Here is a 26643-nt window from a genome sequence, read left to right on the forward strand (position 1 = left end):
TAGCACCAGCCTCAAACTACCCCAGATACTGCATCAAGCCAGATGAACTCCAAAAGGTCCAAAACAAGGCACATTTATAATTAAAATGGCAAAAATTAAAGACAAAGAGAAAACATTAACAATAGTGAAAATAAAAGGGCACCCTTGTAAACTATCAGCTGACTTTTAGGAGTAACTTTACAGGCCAGAAGGGTGTGCCATGATATTCAAAGCATTGAAAGAAAAAAGCCTACAACCAAGAATACTCTATATGGTAAGGCTATCATTCAGATTTGAGGAACAAAGATGAAAAAACACAAACCAAAGCAGGTAGGAGAGGCTGCATCATTCTCTCCAAAAATCTCACCCCCAGGATAGCTGACCCAACAACTGGAAGAGAACTCAAAATCCAGAGTTTTTCCCTTAAAAGTGAAGGGCTTGAATCCCACATTACATACAATAAGGCCTGCATCTGACATGAGCCCTCAAAAATCTAGCTTTGAAAACCAACAGGGCTTCAATCTAGGAGACCTTATGAAAGCTATTCAGAGTTCAGAAAACAGGTCTTTAAAGGCTCTATGTTCAATTCATTTGCCCCAGAAGCCAGCACAGAGGCAACCAATTACAAGGCACCCAGACTTTATGTGAAATAGGCTTATCTATTATCTTAAAGGGGCAACCTGAGGGCAGGCATCTAATTTAACACATATCTAGGGAACAGAGGTAAGTAGGCACCACCTCTACTCTCCTTCTGCTTCACTCCACTTTGCTGGTTATCTCCCAGGAAATTGTACCCTCCTCTGATGGCCTAGTTTTTGAAGCTGCTAGCAGATTATACATCTAGATCACTTGGGCTGCCGGCCAGCAAAGTTACACTTGTGGGTTCCACAGGCCTATAACCCAAGGAGAAAGAGTTCTTAAATGACTATTACCCCAGACCACAATAGACAACAGACTCAGGAGTCTAATCTTTTATGACAGCATCAGCTTATCATAAAAGCTACAGCCTAAGGGGCAATGTTTTAGTTAGAAACACATCTAAGGGCTGAGAATAACACCTAGACCTCAGAGGGTGGGCACTACCTTTTATACACTCTCCCTCTGCTGTGCTCCTGTGATCAAGTATCTCTGATAGGATAGCTTACACACACACATACTTGGTACCACATTTTCTTCACTTCCTGTGCCCAGTTGTTATGGTTACCCCTTGATTATCTGACTCTGGTAGCCAAGGGGCTTGTGTTCCTGGGTCCCACTGACTGTAATGATCAGAGAGATAATTTAGGGCGAGCTACCACTCACAGAGCACTGCACAAATAGCAGACTAAAACAAACTCCCTTCTTCTATTAAGGAGAACTATGTCTGGAGTTTTGATTAAAGAAAAGGCATTTAGCAGACTACAGATATGAACTCTGGGAACAGAAGCTAGTGGACACCATTTCTGCACTCTCCCTCTGCCTTGTTTCAAATCACCAGTATCTCATGCAACGATTTGTTCACTTGTCTGGAAACTGGATTTTTGCACCTGCTGACCACAGTACACCTCTAGATTGCCTAGCTCTACTGGCTGGGGGGATTTAAATTTATAGTCTTAGAGAACTTTTTACATGCATTAAAAACTGCTGCCTGAAAGTCTGCTTCCTATCCACCTGCACCCTTTTGGAAACTGAGAGGTCTTGGTTCCCTCTCAACTACTGGAAGCCATTAAAAATTAAAACAGGCTTCTGGAACAACTGCAAATATGTGACAGACAACCAAGATCTGAGGCAGGACTGAAAGATAAGTTTCATTTCCTATGAGAGAACTGAAATATAGGCCTAAACTAAGAAATAGAGAGTGATACAATAATAGTGGGGAACTTTTAATACTCCGATTTCATCAATTTTCCTGACAGAAAATCAATAAAGGAACATCTACCTGACATATTATGCTAAACCAGATGGCCTTAACAGACATATACAAAACATTCTATCCAAAACCATTAGAATATATACCCTTCTTAAGTACATGTGGGACATTCCACAAGGTATGTCATATATTAGGCCACAGAACAAATTCTCAATGAAGTTAAGAGTCTGAAGTTAATCAATCATCTTCTCCAGGCAAAATGGTTTGAAATAACGTATCAATTCCAGTAGAAAGCTACAAAAATCATAAATATGTGGATATTTATTAAAAACATGCTAGGAACAACTAATAGGTCAACTAATAAAACAAAACAAATAAAAAATACATTATGACAAATAATAATAGAAATAGAACATGCCAAAACTAGAGCATACAGTAAAAGAAGTAATAAGAATAAAGATATAGCAATAAATGACTACATGAAGAAACAAAAATTCTCAAATAAACAACCTAATAATAGCAACGGAACTACAAATAGTAGAACAATAGAAGCCTAAAGTTTATAGAGAAAATGGCAAAAATCAGGGCTCCACTTAATGAAACAGAATAATAGGACAACACAAAGATCAATGAAAATAAGAGCTGGTACTTAGGAAAAAAACAAATAATTAGTCAAAATTTTACTAAACGCAACAAACAATACAGAAATAAAATAAAATCAAATGAAAGAGGGAAGCATCTGTTACATCTGGTAACACAAACACACAAAAATTAAGTTTCACAAGAGACTATAATAAACACAGAAATACCAACAAATTTGACAGCCTAGAAGAAATGGATAAATAGAAACATACAAGTTACAAACACTGAATCAGGAAGAAAGAGAAAACAAAAACAGACTGATTACTATGGACATTGTTAAAAAAAACAAAACACAACAAAACCCAAAACTCCCCCAAATCAAAAGTCCAGGACAGGAAGACTTCACGGGTGAATTCTAACCAAATACTTAAAGAAGATTTAATAGCAATTCTCAAACTCACCCAAACAGAAAGGGAAGTAGTACTTCAGTCTCATTTTATGAGGCCAGTATTAGCTGTATGCTTAAACCAAATGACATCACAAGAAATAAAAATTACAGGCTTATATTCCTGATGAACGTAGGTGCAAAATCTTGAATACTAGCAAACCAAATCTAATACATTAAAACGCTCATATGCCATGATCAAGTGGGATTTATACCAGGGAGGCAAGCCAAGACTGGTTCAATAACAAGCTATCAATTACCGTGGTACAACATGTTAACAGTAATGAAGAATGAAACAGTATGATCATCTCATAGATGTCACAGATGCAGAAAAAACACTGGACAAAATCCAAAATACATTTATGATAACAACTCTCAACCAAGGGAGTATAAAGGAAATGTACCTCACCATAGTAAAGGCAGTATATGAGTAGCCCACACTTAATTTAACATCATATTCAATGGTGAAAACCTCAAAGCTTTTCTTCTAAAATCAGGAATGAGACAGGGATGCCCACTGGCAGAATTTTATTCAACGCAGTATTAAAAATCCTAGTGAAAGAGTTATTTCACAAGTAATGGAAATAAATAGCATTCAAATCAAAAAGGAAGAAGCAAATCTGTCACTATTGGCAACTGACAAAATATCATATAGATAAAAAACCTAAGGATTCCATAAGAAATTATCAGTACTATAAAATAAATTCATTAAAAAATCTAAAAGACACAAAATCAATGCATCAAATCTTCTGCAGTTCTATACTCTATAAACACTCAGAAAAAGAAATTAAGAAAATCTCATTTACAATTTCATCAAAAAGAGTAAAATGTCCATGAGTACATATAACGGAGATAAAAGACATTTACACTGAAAACATTAATTAAAGAAATCACAGATACAAAACAAATGGAACGATATTCCATGTTCACGGCTTACAAGAATATTACTAAAGTGTCCATGCTACCTAAAACAGTCTATAGATTCAATGGCATCACTATATATTCCAATGGCATTTTTCACAAAAATAGAGAATCCTAAAATTTGTATGGAATCACAAAGATCCCAAATAGCCAAAACAATATTAAGAAAGAACAAAGTGAGATGAACCATGCTTCCTAATTTCAAATTTTATTACAAGCTATAATAATACAAGCAGTACAGCACTGACATAAAAACAAACACATAGATCAATGGAACAGAATATCAAGGCCAGGAAAAAAAAAACCCATGCATACATGTTTAACTAACGTAGGATAAAGAACTCAAAAATATACAGTTGGGGAAAGAAACTCTTTTCAATAAATGGTGCTTGGAAAATCTTTTCAATAAATAGTGCTTGGAAGACTGGAATGTCAACTGCACAAAATAAAACTGAACCACTATTTCACACTCTACAAAAATATAAATTCCAAATGGATAAAAGTCTACATATAAGATCTGATAACTTAATACTCTTAGGATAAATGCATAGGTGATCAACACCAAGACACAGACCTTGGTGATGATTTTTTGGATTTCATAGCAAAAGTAACAGTAACAAAAGAAAAATGAATACATCAAACTAAAAATTCTGCCCTGCAGAGGAAACCATCAACAAAAAGAAAAGGCAGCCTACAAAATGGTAGAACACATATGCATATCATACATCTTATAAGAGATTAATGTTTAAAATAGAAAGAACTCATACAACTCAAATTTTTAAAATCTTATCTAACAATGGACAGAGGATCAGAATAGACATTTTTCCAAAGAGGACATATGACCACCAGGTTCATTAAAAGATGCTAAACATCACTAATTATCAGGAAAATGCAAATCAAAACTGTAAGATATACCCTCACACCAGTTAGAACAATATTATCAAAAAGAAAAAATACAATTATTTTGGTGAGGATGTGGAGAAAAGTGAACCCTTCTGCACCACTGGTGGGAATATAAATTCACGCAGTCACCGAGGAAAACAATATGAAAAGTTCTCAAAACCATATAATACAGCAATTCTACTTCCAAGTATTTATCCACAGATACACGCACCCTATGTTCATTCCAGAACTATCTGCAATAGCCAAAACATGGAAACAACCTGTCAATGAATAATAAATAAAGAAGATGTGGAACTACCTACAATGAAATATTCAGACAAAAAAACAAAAGAATGAAATCTTGCCATTTGCAACAGCATGGATAAAAGTTGAGGGCATTTTGCTAAATGAAGTAAGTCAGGCAGAGAGAAAGAAGTATCACATGATTTCACCAGTGAATTTTTTAATTAAAAAAAAAAAGAAAGAAACTGAGTTCATGAGTTTTGAAAATAAAATGGTGGTTGCCAGAGGGGGAAGATGGATAGTGGGCAAAATGGCTAAAGAGGATTAAAAAGTACACACTTCCAGTTACAGATTCAGTAAGTCATGGGGACGGAATGTATAGCACAGTGACTATAATTAATATATAGTGTATTGCATATTTGAAAGCTTCTAAGAGAGTAAATCTTTAAAGTTCTTATCCAAAGAAACAAATTTGCAATTATGTGTAATGGCAAATGTTCACTAGACTTAGACAATGGTGATTTCACAACAAATACAACTATCAAATCATATACAGTATACGTGAAACTAATATAATGTTTATATGTTATTATGTCTCAAAAATTAGTCTTTTAAAATGTAATGAAGAATACAAAATTGAAGGCTTTAAAAAGAAAAACAGAGCTAAATTTATATGAAAAGAGACTTTTAAATCAAACACCGTAAGAGACATAAATGCCATTATATAATGAAAAAGAAATCAGTATATCAAGAGGATATAACAAATGTAAATATATGTGTACCCAACCTTGGGGAAGCTAAGTATATTAAACAAACACTAACAAATCTAAAGGCAGAAACACACAACACAGTAACAGCAAGTAGGAGACTTCATTCAATAGCCTACTTTTAGCAATAGATCACTTGGGAAGAAAACAAAGTAAAAATGAACTTAAACCATTCTTTAACAAATGGACCTAACAGACATATAGAACATTGCAACAAAATGTCCACTGAACAGCAGCAGAATACACCTTCTTCACAATTCTACATGGAATATTCAATAGGATACATCATACATTTGTTCATAGTAAAAATGTAATTAAAATAATGAAATGATGCCAAATAGTTTTTTCAAACACATTGCTTCCTGATTTCAAATTATATTACAAATCTGTAACAATCAAAACACTATGAAAATAAAGTCAATAACAGGATATAAAGCTGCAAAATTCACATATGTAGAGAAATTAATAAACAATACAGTCATGAAAAATCAAGGAGCCAAATCAGAAAAAAGGAAAATAAAAATAGCATGAAACAAAAATAGAAACATAAAGTGCCAAAATGTCAAGATGCAGCAAAAGCAGTATTAAGATAGTTTAGCGACAGATGCTTATACCGAAAAAAGGGAAATATCTCAAATAAGCAATCTAACTTGGCACTCCAATGAACTAGAAAAGCAAGAACATATTAAGACCAAAGTTAACAGAGTACGGAGATAAAGATTTTAGAAGAAATAAATAAAACAGAAAATAATACAAACAAAGAGAAGATCAAGAATCTAAGGGCTCAATTTTTTAAAACATAAAATGAACAACCCTTTAAAGCTAAACATACCAAGAAAAAAACAGAGGGTTCAAATAAATAATACTATATATTAAATAAGATATTACAATGGACACCAAAAAACACAAATGACTGTAAGAGACTACGATGAACAATTATGCACCAACAAATTGGAAAACTAGAAGATACTAAACATTCCTAGAAACATACAATCAACCTCAATGAACCAGAAAACCTGAACAAATTAGTAGTAAGGATACCAAGTTAGCAACAGAAAACCTCTCAACACAGAAAGACCAAGATCACAGGGCTTCACTGGTGAAAATTACTGATCATTGAAAGAACTAAGGTCAATTTTCTCACTCTTCCAAAAACTGAAGTGGAGGGAATACGCCCCTATTTTATTTTTAAAAGCCTGTGTTACCATTATATTAAAGGCAGAAGAGGCACCACAAGAAAAGAAAACTACAGGAAAATATCCTTGATGAATGTGCAAAAATTCTCAACCAAATGTTAGCAAAATGTCATACAGTATGCTCTGGCTGTATTAGTCTTGGAACACAAGAATAGGTCAAAATACAGAAATCAATAATTGCCATAGAAAACATTAATAGAATAAAAAATAAAAATTATATAATAATTGCAATAGATTCTGAAAAAGCATCTGATAATATTCAATATCCTTTCATATTTAAAACTCTCAATACTGTGTATACCTGAATGTATAAGGAACAGTTATAACAATCCCACAACATCACAGCTTTCAAGTTTGAAATCTTTTACTCTATGATCAGAACAAGACAAGGATGCCCACGTTTACCATCCTTGTCAACATAATGTTGGAAGTCACAGAGAAATCAGGTAAGAAAAAACTAACAAATGTAATCCAAAGCAGAAATAGGAATAAAACTGTCTTCTTTGCCAATGACCTTCCTTACATGTAGAAAATCCTGAAATCTCCATGAAAACAATTACTAGAACTAGTCAACAAATTCAGTAAAGTTGCAGGATGTAAAATCAAAAACAAAAATTATTACACTCCCATTCACTAAAAAGAATTATTAGAAAAAGAAATAAAAGAAATCACACACTATCAGACCAACCAGAAAAATTAAATGCAAAAATAACTGAAATAGCTGAAGGAAAAGAGAGAAATAGTCTATTTTAAGAAACAATAGTTGAGAACATCCCAAATCTTGGGTAGGGAATGAATGTACAAGTTCATGAAATTAACAGAACATCCTTTTATCTCAATGCACAGAAACTACAGACCAAGAGATAATGGAATAATACACTCAAAGTTTTAAAAGATGAAAATTGCCAGCCAAGAATATTTAATTGGGCAGAGTTATCCTCCAGATAGGAAGGAGAAATAAAGACATCCTCAGAGAAACAAAGCTGAGGGGAGGAGGGCTCAACACCCTCAAGGATGCTGAAAGGAATTCTTTAGGCTGACATGAAAATGCTAGTTACACAAAAACATATGAAAGTTCTTAAAACTCAAGTAAGGTGAAATTAGAATAAAAAAAAACTGTAGTTCTATACTAGAATACTGTGTTAACCACTTAATGACAGCCTAAATGTCAAAGGAAACAGCATTAAAAATACCATAGCTACTATAATTTATTAATGAATTCACAGCATAAAAGAAGTAAATCGTGACATTAATAATATAAAAGCATAAGTGAAAAGGGTAGAACCTTCACAGGCAAATAAAGATAAGCTGCTACAAGCATAAAAAGAACTAGTTTAACTGTAAGATATTTTACATAAGACATGATAACCACAAAAGCAAATATCCGTAATATAGTCATGTAACATAAAAGAGGCAAATGGAACATATCACCAGAAAAAAAAAAAAAAAAAACTCCAATTATAAAGTTAGAGACAGAGGGAAAAGAAATAATCAATTAACAACAACCAAAAGACAAACAATAATACGGCAGAAATAAGTATTTACATATCAATAATAACTCTATAAGTAAATGGATTGAATTCACCAACCAGATGGCTCAGAATGGCTAGGTATTAAAAAAAAAACAAACAACCCAGCTATACGTTGCCTACAGGAGACAAATTTCAGCTCTAAAAACACACATGGACCCAAAGTGAAGGGATGGAAGAAAATATTCCATGCAAGTGGAAACTTAAAGCTATATATTTATATTAGACAAAAGAAATTTCAAGCAAAAAACTGTAACAAAAGACAAAGTTCATTATATAATGAAAAAGGTCAGTGCATAAAGAAAATACAACAATCATAAAAATATATGCACTCAACACTGGAGCACTGAAATACATTGAGGACAATAAAACGAGCATAGGAGACTTCAACCTCCTACTTACAGCAATGAACAGGAAATCTAGACAGAACACCAATAAGAAAACATTGGAATTTAACTATAGTTTAGAAGAAATGGATTTAACAGACACACATAGGGTATTCATCCCACAGCAGCGGAATATATGTTCTTTTACAGTGAACAGGAGAGATCCCCAGGAAAGACTGTATGACAGAAAACAAAACAAATGTTTGCAAATTAAGAAAAATTTAAATAATATCAGCTATCTTTTATAATCATCATTGTATAAAATTAGGAATCAAAAATGAGAGAAAAGCTGGAAAACCTACAGATGCGCAGAAAGTAAAAATAAGCTTCTCAACAACCAATGTGTCAAAAGAAATCAAAAGGGAAATTTAAAAATTTTCTCAAAACAAATGTCGTAATTTCTAGGATGCAGCAAAAGCAGTTCTGAGGGGAAAGTTTATAGTGATAGATGCATATATTAAGAAATTAGAAAGATACACAGGCTCATAAAAGAGTACCATGGACAATGACATGCCAACAAATGAAATACTACGGAAGAAAGAAATAAGTCGCTAGAAATACACAGCCTACCCAGACTGAATCAGGAAAGAATAAGGAATCTGAGGAGAACAGTAATGAGTAAAGACACTGAATCAGTAATCAAAAGCTTCTCAACACAGAAAATCCCTGGACCAGACAGCCTGTCCAATACAGTCAAAGAAAATTTAACACCAAACCTTCTCAACACTTGCAGAAAAACTGAGGATGAAGAAACTCTTCGAAACACAGTGTATGAGGCCAGCATTGCACTTACTTTAAAAAAAGCCAGGTAAGAAAACAACAAGACAAACTATAGAGTGATAACCGTGATGAGTACAGATGCAAACGTTCTCAAGAAAATATTAGGAAGCCATGTTCAAAACCACACTAAAGGGATTTTACACCTTGACCAAGTTGGATTTAACTCGAATATGCAAAGACGGTTGACCAGATGATACTCAATGAATGTATTAATAAAATGAAACATAAGAGAGAGATAAAGATGGCGGAGTAAGAGGACATTAACTCCCCTACAACATACCAAATACATATCACATGTGGAACAATTCTGCATGAAAACTGGAAACTGGCAGAAGGACTCCTGCATAACTCAGATTGTAAGAAAAGATATACATGTATTAGTGTATGACAAGAAAAAAATCAGTTTAATCATATGCCCCTAGAGGCAGACTAAGAGAACAAGAGAGTTTGCATGCGTGGACACCTGCCTTGGTGAGTGAGCACGCCAAGCCAATCAATGACTGGAAACATCAGTCCTGGAGCCCTACATGTAAGACACAAGTACCCCTGGCTAGTTGGAAGACCACTGAAACAGACAAAAAGGGAACAGAAGCCTGAACTCTGTGAGGATCATGTGGGTACTAACTTACCTATAGACGGGTAGACAGAGGTCTGACCTGGTGGCTGCCAGATTCCCATAACCACTTTACCTCGCTTATCAGCTCAAGTCAAGTGAATGTCCAAGGCCTGTTTAATCCATGCCACAGTTTGGCAGCAGATCTAGCAGTGTTAGGTCCTGGGAATAGATTTTACCTGGGGATGTTGAGGCAACCCACCTACAGGTGGAGCCTAGACGTGATGGTGGAAGCCATTGTTGGCACTTACTCAAGCAGGACCCCAGAAGCAGCCCAGATCTCTGATGGCAGTGTGGCAACAGGGTTTCCTGTGGCCACCTCACTGTGCACCCACTCACAAGCCTAGTAAACACTTAGCCAAGTTCACTCCATGGTGGAGCACAGCACTAGATCTAGGGCAGACAAGACAAAAGAAATGATGCATTCCATGGTCTTTATCTGAACAGAGCCACAGACACCTACACTGGCAGAACATCATACTCTGCAAGTTCACAAGCTCCATTTGTTTCAGCACTTCCCTTCTTTGGGGCAAAGATCCTGGTGTGAGAGGAAGGAAAAATACACACTTAAAGGAAACAGAGCCAGATCAAGCCTGATCATCAGGGCTTCTGGTCTAGCAACTCGGGGTCAGACCCCAACACTGACAGGGTGGTGATGGCCACTGAACAGGGAGGAAGCCCTGCCCTTACACCCTACACAGGCTTTATGTCTTCCGTCTCCAGCTCCAGCCCCTACAAAGGTGCTAGATGCTAGCATACTTTGAGGAAAGAAGTGACTGGCATTGACATGAAGCCAGCCTTCCCAACAAAGGTATTGGTCACACACAGTCTACATGGTTGCTCCCATATAAGAACACCCCTTTCAAGACCATAACATATAAATGTTTTACCTAAATTCATTAACATGGAGAAAATTAAGTAAACTGAGAAGGCAGAGTAACTAACTGAAAGAGCAAGGAAAAAACCTTGAAAAAATAAACAGAAATTAAAAAAATATGACAATGAATACATGTATCTTCATGTATAACTGAAAAATTGTGCTCTACACTAGAATTTGACACAACATTGCAGATTATTTCTCAAACACTTAAAGAATGCATCAACATTAAATCCACCATACAAGAAATGTTGAAGAGTCTTCTCTAAATGTGAAGGAAGTAAGAATCTCTAGGAAAAGGAAAACCCCAATAGCAAAGGCAGACATACAGTAGGAATTGAAGATCACTAAAATATGCCATTATGTAAATTAAAAGACAAAATATTGTAAAAGCAACTATAACTACAATAAATTAAGGTATAAGCCTGAAGATGTAAAATAGTACATCAAAAACAAAATATTGGGGAGGGAACTAAATACTGTAAATCATTTTAGACTATATCTGAACTTAAATGACTACAGTTATTTAGATATAATTATAGGTAAATGTATACAAACTCCAAGGTAATCACAAATCAAAAATGTACGGTATACAGGAAAGAAAAGTGATAGCCTAAATAGCTATCAACAAAAAGAATACAAATAACACATGTTGGTGAGGATGCGAAGAACTGAGAACTCTTGTACACTATTGATGGGAATGTCAACTGGTGCAGCCTCTATGGAATATAATACAGAGAGTTACCCCCAAAACTAAAAATAGAACTACCATATGATCTATCAATTACACTCCTGGGTATATATCTGGAACAAACAAAAACACTACTTTGAAAAGATACATGCACCTCAATGTTCATACCATAGCTGAGAAAATAGAAGCAACCCAAGTGCCCATTTACAGATAAATGGATAAAGAAAATGTGGAGCTAAGACAGATGAAATGTGGATGAATAGACAAAAAGATGAACAGATGAAGAGACAGATGGACAGACAGACAGGTAGATCTTAGATCTAAATCTGGATGTTTAATGGATTATTACTCAGTCACAAAAAAGAATGAAATTTGAAGCACTGCGGATGGGCCTAGAGAATTTTATGGTAAGGTAAACAAGTCAAAGACCAATATTTTTTATCACTTATTTATGGTTTCTAAAAACAGCAAAAGTGAATGTATACACAAAACTGAAACAGATTTACAGATATAGAAAACAAACTTATGGTTACCAGAGTGTCTGGAGAAAGAAGGAGGTAGGGACAAAGTAGGGTTATGGGATTAAGAGATATAAACCACTATGTATAAAACAGATAAGCAACAAGGATATATTATATAACAGGGGATTAGAGCCATTACATTGTAATAATACATAATGGAGTGTATTCTGCAAAATAATTAAATAGTACCTCTACTCCTCAAATATATTGTACATACACCACCTCAATAAAAAATAAAATTAAATAAAATTAAACTTTACTTGTTTTCTTAGAGGAAAGTAAAACAAAATAAAAATCTCATGATCATCTGAATATATACATGAATATATAGAAATATATTTAGAATATATAGAATATATAGGAAAAGCATTTGACAAAACACAACGTTCATTCATGATAAAAACTCTCAATGGAATAGATGTGGAAGGGACACAACTCAAGTTAATTAGGGCAGTATCCAACAAAACCACAGGTAACATAACCCACAATGGAGAAAAACTGAAAACTTTTTCTACGATATCAGAGATAAAACATTGTACATGTACATGAAAACATGCTCCACATCACTAATCATCAGGGGAATATAAATCAAAACCACAATGAGATATCACCTCTTATTGTTAGAAAGGCTATCAACAAAACGCTAACAAATAACAAGTGGTGGTGAAGATGTGCAGAAAAGAACCCTGTGCACTATTTGTGCGTTGCAAACTGGTTCAACCACTATTGAAAACAGTAGAAAGGTTCCCCAAATAATTAAAACTAGAACTACCATATGACCTAGCAATTCTACCTCTGTGTATCTGAAGATGATGAAATCAATAACTTAAAGAGATAACTATACTGCATATTTATTATGACATTATTCTCAATCACCAAGTATTAGACAACCTAGTTGGCCACTGACAGATAAACATATAAAGAAAATGAAAAGTATATAAATAAAATGGAATCGTATTCAGCCAAAAAATAAGAGAGGAAATTCTACAATACACAACACGAACCTTGAAGGTGTTATGCTAAGCCATAAGCATAAGTCAGACAGAGAAGGGCAAATAGCATATCATCTCTCTGATATTTAAAATCTGCAAACATCAAACTGATAGAGAAACATGGTGGCCAACAGGGGGTAAAGTAGGCAGGAATGGGTCAATTGTACAAATTTTGTTACTAGATGAGTATAAGATGAAGTATATAGCATAGTGATTATAGTTAGCAGTATTGTACTGTGTACTTGCACACTGCTATGGGAGTGGAGATATATGTTCTAACCACAGCAACAATAATACAATGAATTATGAGGCACTAGTTGTGTTAACTAACCTCACTGTCCTACTGTGGTAAATATTTTACAATATATACACGTATCCAGTTATCACATTGTACCCCTTAAACTGGCAAACTTACATGCCAATTATATCTCAAGCTGGAAAAAATATTTTTAAGTGAAGTATAAAACCCACCTGATCATTTCAACGGTAGAAGAAAAAGCATCTGATGTGAATCAACACACTTTTTTGATTAAAACACACACACACACAAAACAAACTAAGGGGTAGGAGCATACTACTTCAACATAATGGGAGGTCTCATTTTAAAAGCCTAGTAATATTATACTCAATGGCAAAAGACTCAGAAGGTTTTGCTGTAAGATCAGAGAAAGCTACAATTGCACCCCTCACACCACTTCTATTAACACAGTACTGGAAGTCCTAGCCAAAGCAATTAGGGAGAAAATAAATAAAAGGCACCCAAATAAGAAAGGAATAAGGAAAAAGATCTCTGTTCACAATGACATTATATTTCACATAGGAAATCCTGAAAAATACATACAAGAAAACCTGTTAACATTCATCAACTGAATGAAGAAAAATTTCTGCATACAATCAACACACAAAAATCAGCTGCACTGATACATACTAACAATGAACAATTAAGAAGGAAATTAAGAAAATAATCATACCTTCAAAAATACTAGAAAAACAAATTCAACAACACATTAAAAGAAACAAATACCATGACCGGGTAGAATTTATTCATGGGATGAAGGACTTTTCACCACAAACAATCAATGTGATATGCCACATTAACATAATGAAGGATTTAAAAAACATGATTATCCCATGAAATGCACAAAAAAAGCACTGAAAAAAATTAATAACTTTTTGTAGTAAAAACAAAATACTCTAAAAAGATGAAGTCTACGAAGAATATAACCCCACACAATAAAATCCTACAGCTAGCATCTGAAACTTTGCGAGCTTTTCCTCTAATATCTGGATGAAGGCAAGTATGTTCATTCTTACCTCTCCTTTGCAACAAACTAGAAGTCCTAGTTAGAACAATTAGAGGGAGAAAAAATAATAATTAAACATATCTGAATCAGGTAAGAAGAAGCCTATGTCTGTTTGGAGATGGTATCCTATACAAAGAAAATACTAAAAATTTCACACAGAAAAAAATTATTAATGTGAATTCTGTAAAGTTGCAGGTACAAAATCCACCTACAAAGAGTAGTTTCATTTCTAAACATTGTAACAGTAACCTAAACAAGAAGGAAATGAAGAAAACAATTCTATTAAGACATCAAAAAGAATAAAATAGTGACGACTGAACAACTCCCATTTAAAAAAGACTTGTGTACTGAAAACTACAAAATATTGACAAATATATCTGAAAAAAAAAAAAAACCTAAAAACACCCACAAATGGAAAGACATGCCCTGCCCATGGACTGTAAGGTATAATATTAAGAAGTCCATATTATCCAAAATGATCTTCAGATTCAGATTTTAAAATCTCTAGCAAAATCAAAATGGAATTTTTAAAAGAAACATTTAAAAATTCTTTTAAAAATTTTGGAACCTGGAAAAACACTGAATAGTCAAAACAATAAAGAATAAGATACAAGTATGACTCTCCGTGTCTTCAGAATATATGACAAAATTGTAGTAATCAAAATTGCATGCTACTAGAGTGAAAAAGACATACAGACCAGCAAAACAAGAAGAGACCCCAGATAAGCCAAAGCACCTATGGTCAACTAACCTACAGCAAAGATGTCAAGAATACACAATAAGGAAGAGATAACCTTTTCAATATATGGGTATTGGGCGAGTTAAGTATTCACATACAAAAGAATGAAACTAGACCCTTATCTCATACCATATATAAAATCAACACAAAATAGATTAAAGATTTAAAACCATAAACACTTAAACACTGAAATAAAAATGGGGGATATTCCTCTAGACTTTGATTCTTTGGATATGACAATAAAAGCACAGACAAAAATGGAAAACATAGACACACTGTAAAGGTTATATCAAAGTAAAAAGCTTTTGCACAGAAAAGAAACAGTAAGACAAAAAGGCAGTCTATGAAGTAAGATATCTGCAGATAATATATCTAATTGGAGATTAATATCTTAAATATATAAGGAACTTCCACAACTCACACTAAACAAAAATTAAGCCAATTAAATCACAGGCAGAGAATCTATATGGACATTTCCCAAAGAAGACATTCAAATATCCAAAAGATTTATACAGTTGTTCAACATCACTAATTACCAGGAAAATGCAAACAAAAACATACCTATTAGGATGGCTATTATCAAAAGACAAAAAACAAACCAGAAAACCTACAAAGAACAGTTATGCTTGGGATGTGGATCAAAGGCAATCCTTATACCCTGTTCTTGGGAATGTAAATTGGTGCAGCCACCATGGAAAACTGAAATTTGGATCAAAGAGATGTCTGGATTCTGATGTTTATTACAGCACTATTCATGATAGCTAATACACAGAAAAACCTAAATGTCCACTGGTGAGTGAATGGAAAACAAAATGTGGTATATACACAGTGATATATCGTGTAGGCTTAATAAAAAGGAAGAAATCCTGTCACTTGTGGAAACATGGATGGGCCTGAAGGACAGCAGGCTAAGTAATATAAGCCAGACACAAAAAGAATTTATACTGAATGAGCTTAATTATATTTGGAATCAAACACACAGAAGCTAGGAATGGAATGGTGGTTGTCAAGGGGCGGGGGAGGAGGATGGAAGGGGTTGGCCAACGGATGAAAAGTTTCAAACATGCAAGATGAATAAACTCCAGATACTGAATATAGAGCAAGGTGAATACATTTAACAGTATGGTGCTGTAAGTTTGAAATCTACTAAGAGTGTAATCTTAAGTGTTCTCAGTAACACCTTCAAAAATGCTAACTATATAAGATGGGATATATCAACTTGCTTTATTATAGCAATTATTTCACAATGCATATTTATAGCAAATCATCAAGCTGTACCTCTTAAATTATAGAATTTTAATTGACAATTATACCTAAGAAAAATGGAGGAAGAAAGAAAAAACTAAACCTTCTCACAGTAGCATCAAGTTTAAAAAACATACTTTGAAGTTAAACTAATAAAGCAGATGAAGGATCTACACTAAAAAAAAAATACTGAAAAACATTTAAAAGACATGAATAAATGGGAAGCCATCCATGCACTAGAAAACATAATATTGTTAAGACACTAATAATACCCAAAGTGATCTACAGATATTATAAAACCCCCAACAAAATCCTAAAATAATTTTTTTACAGAAATACAAAACCATTTTCAAACTAATATGAACCTCAAAATACTTTGAAAACTCATTTTAATATTATATTTAAAAAGGACAGTTAGATGACTCATACTGTAACTTCAAAACATATCATAAAGCTATGGTAAAACAGTGTGGTACTAGTATAAATGCAGAGAAATACAGACCATACATAGAAACAGAGGGTCAGGAAAACACCTTGCATATGAGGTCAAATGATTTTCAATAAGGGCTCAAGGACTGCTCAATCTAAAAAAACAGTTGCTTCAAAAGTGGCTGGGAAAGTAGACATTACTTGCAAGATAATAAAGGTGGACTTTATCTTAACCTATATATAAAAATTAACTCAACTGGATTAAAAACAAAACTCCAAAACTATGAAACTCTTAGAAGAAAACATAAGGTAAAAGCTTCATGACACTGCATTTAGCAATAAATATTTCTTGACAATGATATCAAAAGCACACGTAAAACAAAATAGACACAAGAGACTACATTAAACTTAAACCTTTTGTGCAACAAAGGATACATAAACAGAGTGAAAAGAAACCCTACTGAGTGGGAAAACATATTTGCAAATCATGTACAAATAAGAGGTTAATGTCCCAGAATTTATAAAAATTCCTAGAATCCAACAAACTATAAGCCAAATAACCCAGATTTTAAATGAGTAAAATACCTGAATAAAAGTTTTTGCAAAGATGATATGCAAATGGTCAGTAGCTTTTAAGAGATGCTCAGCATCACTAATCATCACAGAAATGCCTATCAAAATGCCAGTGAGAGAACACTTCACACTAGTTAAATGGCTACTATCCAAAAAAAAAAAAAAAAAAAGCAGGAAAGAACAAATCTTGCCAAGAGTATATAGAACAATAGGAATATTTGTGCAATAGTGAAGAAACTATAAAGAAGTAAAACTGCTGTGGAAAAAAGTACGGTACCTTCTTCAAAAAAATAAAAGTTTCCATATGATGTGGCACACCCACTCTAGGCCAAAAGAGCTAAAGCCAGGGTCTCAAAGAAGTACTTGCATACTCAATAATCAAAAGGTGGAAGCAACCCAAATGCTCATTGATGGATGAACTGGTAAACAAAATACATTTTCATATAATGAAATACTTATTCAGCTACAAATGGAAGGGAATCCTGTTACATGCTAAATCCCATATATGAAATTTGAGTTAAGCTAATTTGGAAATAGATCAGTCACAAAAAGACAAACCCATTACAGGTCCGCATATATGAGGTATCTAAATTAATCAAATTTATAGAAACAGAAAGTAGAAATTCTGTTTACCAAGGGTGGGACCAAGAGGAAAAAGAGAAGCTGTTGTTAAAGAAAATAGATATGCTCTTTTTTAAGATGAAAAAGTTCTGATCATCTGTTGCACTACAATGTGGATATATTTAACAGAACTGAACTATACACTTCAAAATAGGATGATAAATTTTACGTCTTCTTACTACAACAACAACAAAAAACACCATTCCAATTACTGCCAATTTCCCCCCAAATAACTTGGTAACAGATGTCAGAAAAGTATAATAGAAATAATAGGATGAAGAAAAAACAAATACCGTTTCTTTCATTTGTATCTGATTGATCTTTATCTTGAAGCATTTGTGTTTGAATTCCTCATTACACAAAAATTTGTCACCATCTTCCACATCTCTGCCCTTTGGATTTTTGATGAGAACTTTAGCTCTGCCACAAGCTAATGACTGTAAGGTTCTTCTCAGTTCTCTATCCTCTGAATGAGAAAAAATATTTAGCATGTTGTTCTATAGCAGATATAAACAATTACAAACAATACTCACCTAGTGCAGTAGTCATCTTAATTTCTTCTAAGCTGAAATGATCTCCTTCATTAAACATCAACAGCACCAACGTTTGGAGAAGAGATACCTGAAGTTCTTTTCTGCCCTGCTAAAAACAATATTGCATTAATTTCTTATAGAAAAAATAATAATCTACTGATGACTCAAGTATGATTTTAGCTACATATAAATACACTTTGTATTTAAGAAATTATTATAATTTGAAACATTAAGTTCAATGGGGATCAAAACGGAGCTAAAAGTGTCAGCTTATCAACATAAAATAGAATTTACTGTTTGCATAGATAAAGAAGTGCACTTTCTACTTTAAACCTGACAACACATTAGATACAAAAGCAAATACAACTTAAGTTTTGTGTAACCATCTACTTATCATCAAGATACTCCCAATAGCAGCTCAAGGTAAACAACTCTCCCAACTGCTTTTCCAGCTACCATTCACAGATAGTAACTTTGAAGAAATAAATACTCCAAACGTTAACCCTACTTTACAATACAGTGGCAGAAATTTACTTGAATTGACTAGACACATTTAAATGTTAGACTTGAGAGAGTAAAGCATGGTCTTGTTGGTCTTGGCAGAACATTTTTGGATATGACATCAAAAAGACAAGAGCAAAAACAAGCAAGTGAGACTATAGCAAACTAAAAAATTCTGCACAACAAAAGAAATTCAACAAAATGAACGGTAATCTTACAAAATGAAAATATTTACAAATTACCTAAATAATAAGGGGTTAATACTCAAAATATATAAAGAACTTAACATCAAACCCCCCCAAAATTCAATTAAAATATCAGCAAAAGACCTGAATATAATATTTTTGCAAAGAAGTTACATAATGGCCAACATTGCCTAAAAAGTTTCTCAATATCACTAATCATTAGGGAAATGGAAATCAGAACCATGACGGAGGCTCATAAAATTAGAACTATAACCATGTGATTGCGTAATTCCACTTTCGGGTATACATCCAAAAGAAACAGACTTATTATGTTGAAGAAATATCCGTATCTCATGTTCACTACAGCATTCACTTAAAGCAAGCAAGACATGGAAACAACTAAGTGTCTATCAGTAGATAAATTGATAAGTAAAATATGATATTAGAAAGATATACACACAATGCTATATATATATATATAAAATATAAATATATACACATATAAAGATGAAAACACAAATGTATACAATGGAATACTCATTAAAAAGAAAGAAATTCTTTCATTTCTGACAACACTGATGGATACTGAGGGTATTATGCTATGTGAAATAAATTAGACAGAGAAAGACAAATGCTGTATGATCTCATAGTGTTTTCCATAGTACTATAAAACAATTTATATTCCCATCAATCTCAGAGCACAATCAGTGATCTTGTACAAATGCACACACCAAGACCAATTTTACCTGCCTATAGATGCTAACAGCATATACAATCAGTAGCCTAAGCTGAGATGACTGGTGAAGGTCTTGCCCTGCCAATCAAATCCCTAAAGTCTGAGAGAATAAACTCCTTAATCAAATGTACAGATGACTCAAGGAATGAAGGAAAGTAAAGAATTAGGTAAACATTACACCACCCACAGACACTAATAAAGCTCCCCCAAAGAAATAAAGACCTATGAACTATCTAACAAAGAATTTATAATAATTATGCTAAGGAAATCCAGTGAATTACAAGAACATACCGAAGGACAGCTAAAGGAAATTAGGAAAAAAATTGTATAAACAAAGTGAATTCAGGAAAATCAATACATAGAAAAAGATTCTAGAGCTTAAGAATACAGTGACAGAACTGAATAATTCAATAGGGAGCTTCAGGAGCCATCTCAATCAAAGAGGATAAAGAATACATAAATTATAAGATGGGTGTTATGAAATTATCAAGTTAGAAAAACAAAAAGAAAAAAAAAGAATGAGAAGGAGCGAAAGAAGGATGTAGGGGTCTACAAGATAACCATAATCCATAATAACCCAATATAAGATATATAGATATTTACAACTGAATCATTATGCTGCACACCAGAAACTAACACCATCTTGTAAATCAATCATACTTCAATTAAAAAAAAGTCAAAGATGAAAATTTTTTAAGCAGAAAGAGAAAAGTGACTCATCATATACACATGAGCTACCACAACAAGAGAAGTCAAATTCTCACTAAAACTTTAAAAACTTTACAAAGGAAAGAGTGGAATAATATATTTAAAATAAAGAAAGAAATAAACTGTCAACCAAGAATGCTACCTCCAACAAAATTATTCTTTAGAGATAAAAATAACATAGAGAATTTCCCAAACTAAAAAAGCAGATGAATTTCAACAACAGTAGATCTTCCTCAGAAGAAATGCTAATGGGTATTCTTCAACCTGAAACAAAAGAATGCTAATTAACATTGTAAAAACATACATATTTGTAAAACACACTGGTAATTGAAAGTCCTTAGCCAAAAAGAATTTTCTAACATTGTAATGATGGTGAATAACTGAAAACACTAAATTAAATGTCTAAAACGTAAATATTAAAAATAACATAAGTACATTAATTTGTTATTCGATACATCATTTCAAAACAGTAAATTATACCAATAATCTAAAAGTGAGAAGCACTGAAAGTATAAACTTTCTATATGCTACTGAATTTAAGAGTTAACAACTTAAAATTAGGATGTTATAAATATATTTTATCTACGCTTTATGGTAATAAGCAAAGAAAAAACTGTAGTAGATACACAAAAGATTATGATAAGGGAATCAAAGAATATTGCCAAAAGAATTCATTAAATCAGCAAGGACAAAAAAAAAAAAACAGCAAGGACAGTAAGAAGGGAAATAAGGATCAAAACAATCTTAAAAATTGTCAGAAAACAGCAAAATGGCAATAATAACTCCTGTCTATCAATAATTAAAAGGATTAAATTTTCCAATCAAGATGCCTATAATGCCTAGGTAAAAAAATTAGATCCAACCACACACTTCCTACCAAATACTCATTTTAGCTTTTAAGGGCACATTTGGAATGAAAATAAAATGATGGAAAATATGTTTCAAGCTAATGGTAACCAAAAGAAAGTAAGGGGAGCTGTATTTCTACTCAGACAAAATAAACTTTAGGCTAAAATGATAAAGAACACAAGGTAAGATTATATAACAATAAAGGGGTTAGCCAACTCATCAAGAATGTAACAATTCCACATATATATGCAGCCAGTGTCAAAGCACTTGACTACATAGAGCAAGAGCTAACAGAACTAAAAGAAATAAACTGCAACATAATAATAGGAACTTTCAGACATCACTCTCAAAAATGGAGACATAATCTAGACAGAAAATCAATACGGAAACAGCGGATTTAAAAAATGCTATAGACTAAATAGACTTATAAACATATCCATATTTTTCCATTCAACAGTGTAATAAGACTGTACATTCTACTCAAGCACACACAATCTTTTGTTGCACAGATCATATATTATGCCACAAAAAAGAACTTTAAAATCTAATGAGAAAGAAATTATATCAAGTCTCTTCTCTGAACACAATGATATAAAACTTGAAATCAGTAACAGAAAGAAAGCTGGATAATTTGCAAATACTTGGAAATTAAACAACACAATCCCTAAAACTAATGAAGCTAATAAGACAGCAATGGATAATTCACAAATTACTTGAGCCTAACAATAATGTAAACAAACACAACAAAACAAAACAGATGGGTTGTAGCAAAGGCAATGGTTAAAAGGAACTTAACAGCAATAAGTGTATAGGTTAAGAGAAAAGAATTATCTCAAATATATGCAACCTTTAACAACACAAGGAACTAGAGAAAAAAAACCAAGCCAAGTTAGCACAAGATGGTGATAACCAAGAACACAGCTGAAATAATTGAAATGAAGTATAGAAAAATAGGTAACAATGACAAAAGAGAAAACAGAAGAAAGACAAGCAAACTAAACCCAAACTTAGAAAAGATGGATTAAATATTAGAGCAAAAATAATTGAAATAGAACACAGAAAGGCAGAAAATGAACAAAATTAAGAGTTGGAAATCTTTGGAAAGATAAACAAGAATGACAGAAATTTATATAGACTAATCAAGGAACAAGGAGAGAGAACACTAAAATCACAGATGAAAGACATTTCATTACAACAAATACCACAGAAACACAAAGTATCATATGAGACTACTATGAATGATTACACAAAAATTGGACAACCTGAAAGAAATGAATGAATTCTCAGAAATATGTAAGGTACCATCACTGAATCATAAAGAAAGTCTGAACATACCACTAGTAATAAGGAAATTTAATAACCAAAAGTAAAGACTGGGATCTGATGGCTTCAGAGGAGAGAAACTGCTACCTTATACCATGATTTTCTCTAATTTTTTACTCATCAATTTTGTTTTCTTCCTACTTCAGACAGGTGTCCATATCCCTCCAACATTAAACCCTCTACTTCTTATCAATGTTCTCAGTATTCTAGACGTCAATTAATCTGTTCTCTCTTATATATATATTCATATATATATGAATTTATATATATTATATATATTTAGGTTTGGACTTTGGACTGTTAGCAGGCATGGGTCCTGTTTTTGTGGTATCTGAATTTTATGCAACCTAGAGAACCCTCTCCAACCAGAGACAAAATTACAAATACAAAATTATACAGGTCAGTGGATATTTTCTGAGAGTGAGAGAATCAGTTATATTTATAGCTAAAAACATAAACCACTGTTATCATGATTATGACTATGATAATTTATACTCACATGAATTAAATTTCTGTTCTTGTATGTTTGTTTTGTACTGTTACTGGTTTTCTCCAGGAACATGTCCACTATCAGGCTTTCAGGTAATGTTATTTTCTTTCAATGCATTTTAACAGATCACAATAAAGGTGCTAACTTTTTAATAACTATAATTATTCATATTATCCTGAATGAAGATAAATTGCTAGAAACAGGAATATCTTATTGCTTCCTATCACTTCTAGCAATAACTGCACCAGTTCCCCTCTGACCAATCCTTGTTCATTCTGGAATGAAGATTTGACAATGTACTGGGGTTCCTGAATAAATATGAAACTTGGAGAAAACAATGAACCTGTGAAGTTACGTACACTCTGTCCTCTTGGTCTACTAATTACGAGAGGGACAAAAACATATACCTTCCAGGGAAAAGAATTTTTCCTAGACAAATGTCTCTAGAAGGACAATTAAGAATCTGAAATCTTGAACTCTGGAATGTCTGTGTTCTCAGGCTAAACTCCCACTTCTGAAATGTTAAGATCACACTTCTAATTAATGCTTTAATGTTTATTCAGGCAATCTTCAGGTTTCGAGGCGTGCTCTTTGACCAGTTGTCAGTAAAATCTGTTTCAAAAGTTCTAACTATGCAAACTCATCTATATTTTCTCCACAGCATTATAACTGAATTTCACCTTCTAGAAAGTAACTCATCTAACACCCTTTAAGTAACTGCTTCTTGGGCATTCCTTTAAGTCTTTCCCAAATTGATTCCAATTCCTACAATATGACATCTCTTTCATGGCTCACTCACTCATTTTGATAGTGAGAGAGGTGAGTAGGCAAGCTTACTGACCTTGGCTGACTATCAATAACGGAAAAGAAAGTGTCAGGCTGTTGAAAAACACTTTTCTCTTATCCTGCAGCTAACTCTTTCATTCTAAAAACACAGCCCTACAACAGGACATTTTATGTCCCACAACTGCTGCATTGATCCCAACGCATACCCCAGTTTCCCAGTGAAGTTTCTGTTTTAGGGCTAAGCTCCATGGGATGAAAGAGCACATAATAGAAGGTGACTGGCAACATCAGAATGAAGATAATGATGGCAGAGCCTTCAATAAAAGACCCTGCTTCCTGACTAGGGGGGCTGGAGCTGTCTCCACCAGTTACCTGGCTGATGGCTTCCTGTTCGTGTTTTAATTTTTTTTCCCTTTCCCCCTTCTCTTTCTTTCTGAGCAATAAAGCACCCTTTTACCTTGACCCTCTGCCTCTATTGAGAATTCTTTCTCAATCATCAGGCAAGGACTCATACATTTGCTGGGCTTTCCAAATTAGGGTCTCTATCTGTTAACAATAAGATGTATTTCCTAAAGTTCCTAGAGAAAGAGCAAACGGGAATTAGATTTGTACGACTTTTTGTGTCTAGCATGTTATAGTTCTACATTTATATTTGAACAATTCTTTTCTTAAGCACAGATATTGTGGCTGAAAATCACTTTCTTTCAGACAATGGAACACATTGTTTCACCACTTTAAAGCTTGTAGTGTTGCTACTGAGAAATCGGACATCTTAACAGCCTCTTGCTGAGACAGGAAGATAAGAGAACAGCCATTTTGGAAAAGGAATGAGAAGATGGTCTTCAACAGTAGGCTTGATAGGCTCCATAAAACAAAGCACCTGAAGACTTGGACTTCTGAGACAATAACCAGAGACCCACAGGAGTAAAAGATTAGCTGTATCTCTGGTTCCACTGACGTATGTACACGGTTTCTAAAGGACAAAAGTGGGACAGTAAGTCCACCACACAGCAGACTCCTCGAAACTCCAGTTCCCTGAAAGATAAAGTTAAAGGCATGACACATATTCCTAAGTTGTTTTTGAGGGAAGTGGATTTCCACAGATGAAAACCACTGACTGAAAGAACAGAGACACCACAGCAGTTGAAACTGGAAGGTTGATGATACTCAAAACTACCTTAATGCTAACCAATCTGGGAATTGAACACATGCGAATCAGGCACCCTGAGTATCCATCCCCACACTCACTGCCTTTAAAACTCTCCCCTGAAAGGGAAGATGGAACTCCTCAGGGAGATGGGACTCCTTTCTGCCTTTTCCCTTGTGCACAAATTTTCCTTTTAATAAAAAGCTTTTCCTTGAAAAAATGCTCATGAGAGTGAAGGATATTCACTTCTATGGTATTCCTGTTCAAGATTCTAAAAAGCCCATTAACACAGCCACGTATCTATCAGTTTCAGGTTCCCTCTCTCTTAAATCTTTAAGAATATTCTCTTTCTCTTCCACAGTCTAAAATTTCATGATGATATACTTCTCCAGGGTCTAGTTCATCTTTTCAACCAGGTTACTGGAGGAAGAGTTTTTCAATGCATAAATTCACAATTTGTGGATATTTTTCTAAACTATTTTTGTAATTATTGAAAACCCTTTATTTTTTCTATTCTTATCAAAGTTGTTTCCATAGTCAGAGCTTATGATTTATCATCTCTTTTTCAAAAAGAAAAAGATATTCAATGATATGGAAAATCTGGTTTCCTTTAATAAAGAAAAATGAAAATGTGAAAGGGCATCCTGGAAAATGAAAAAAGAGCTTTTGGAAGTTAACGATAACAGTGAAATGAAAATTTCTATAGGAAATAATAGAAAAAACAAAGCTGATAAAACTGTCTAGAAATAAAAAGAATACTGTTTACTATATTCTAAGGGGGCACTATCTAAATCATGCTAATGAAAAACAGACCTAGAAGTTCTATTTCTAATATTTCTTTTACAATTCTGCTGTTTATCACTAATATTCTTTCTTTGAGATTTACTCAGGAGAGTGTTAAAGGCCTGCTTACCTTCTAAAGGGCTTTTGTAATTCGATTAACATTACATGAATTTACAAATAAGGAGAGTTAATATTTTCCCATTATTGGAATATGATGTAAAATGCTCTTCAATAAAGAAAAATGTTTCCCTAGTAAAGAGTCCCTTGTATATAACTTGCTAGGACAAAGAAAGTGCATGTTATTTAAATTAATGACAAAAAGTAACTTCAGGAAATATAATGCTTTCAGAAAATTTAAAAGTAAAAATACACATGTCAGAACACAGATGATCTGCAGGGCAGTGAAAATACCCTATATGATATTATAATACTGGATTC

General features: G+C 33.5%; 1 protein-coding gene across 1 annotated transcript in view; it reads right to left on the reverse strand.

Moving 5' to 3' along the window:
- The window catches only part of LOC135320346 (cullin-4B-like), a 75299-nt gene that overhangs the window by 14972 nt on the left and 33684 nt on the right, over nt 1-26643 (reverse strand). Inside the window, exons 9-10 of the mRNA XM_064483435.1 lie at nt 18698-18803; nt 18458-18630 (exon numbers count right to left, since the gene is read on the reverse strand). Of these exons, the coding sequence (XP_064339505.1) occupies nt 18458-18630; nt 18698-18803 (279 nt within the window). The remainder of the gene's footprint in view (nt 1-18457; nt 18631-18697; nt 18804-26643) is intronic.

The sequence above is a fragment of the Camelus dromedarius genome, chromosome Y (assembly GCF_036321535.1).
Source record: "Camelus dromedarius isolate mCamDro1 chromosome Y, mCamDro1.pat, whole genome shotgun sequence".
Lineage (NCBI taxonomy): Eukaryota > Metazoa > Chordata > Mammalia > Artiodactyla > Camelidae > Camelus > Camelus dromedarius.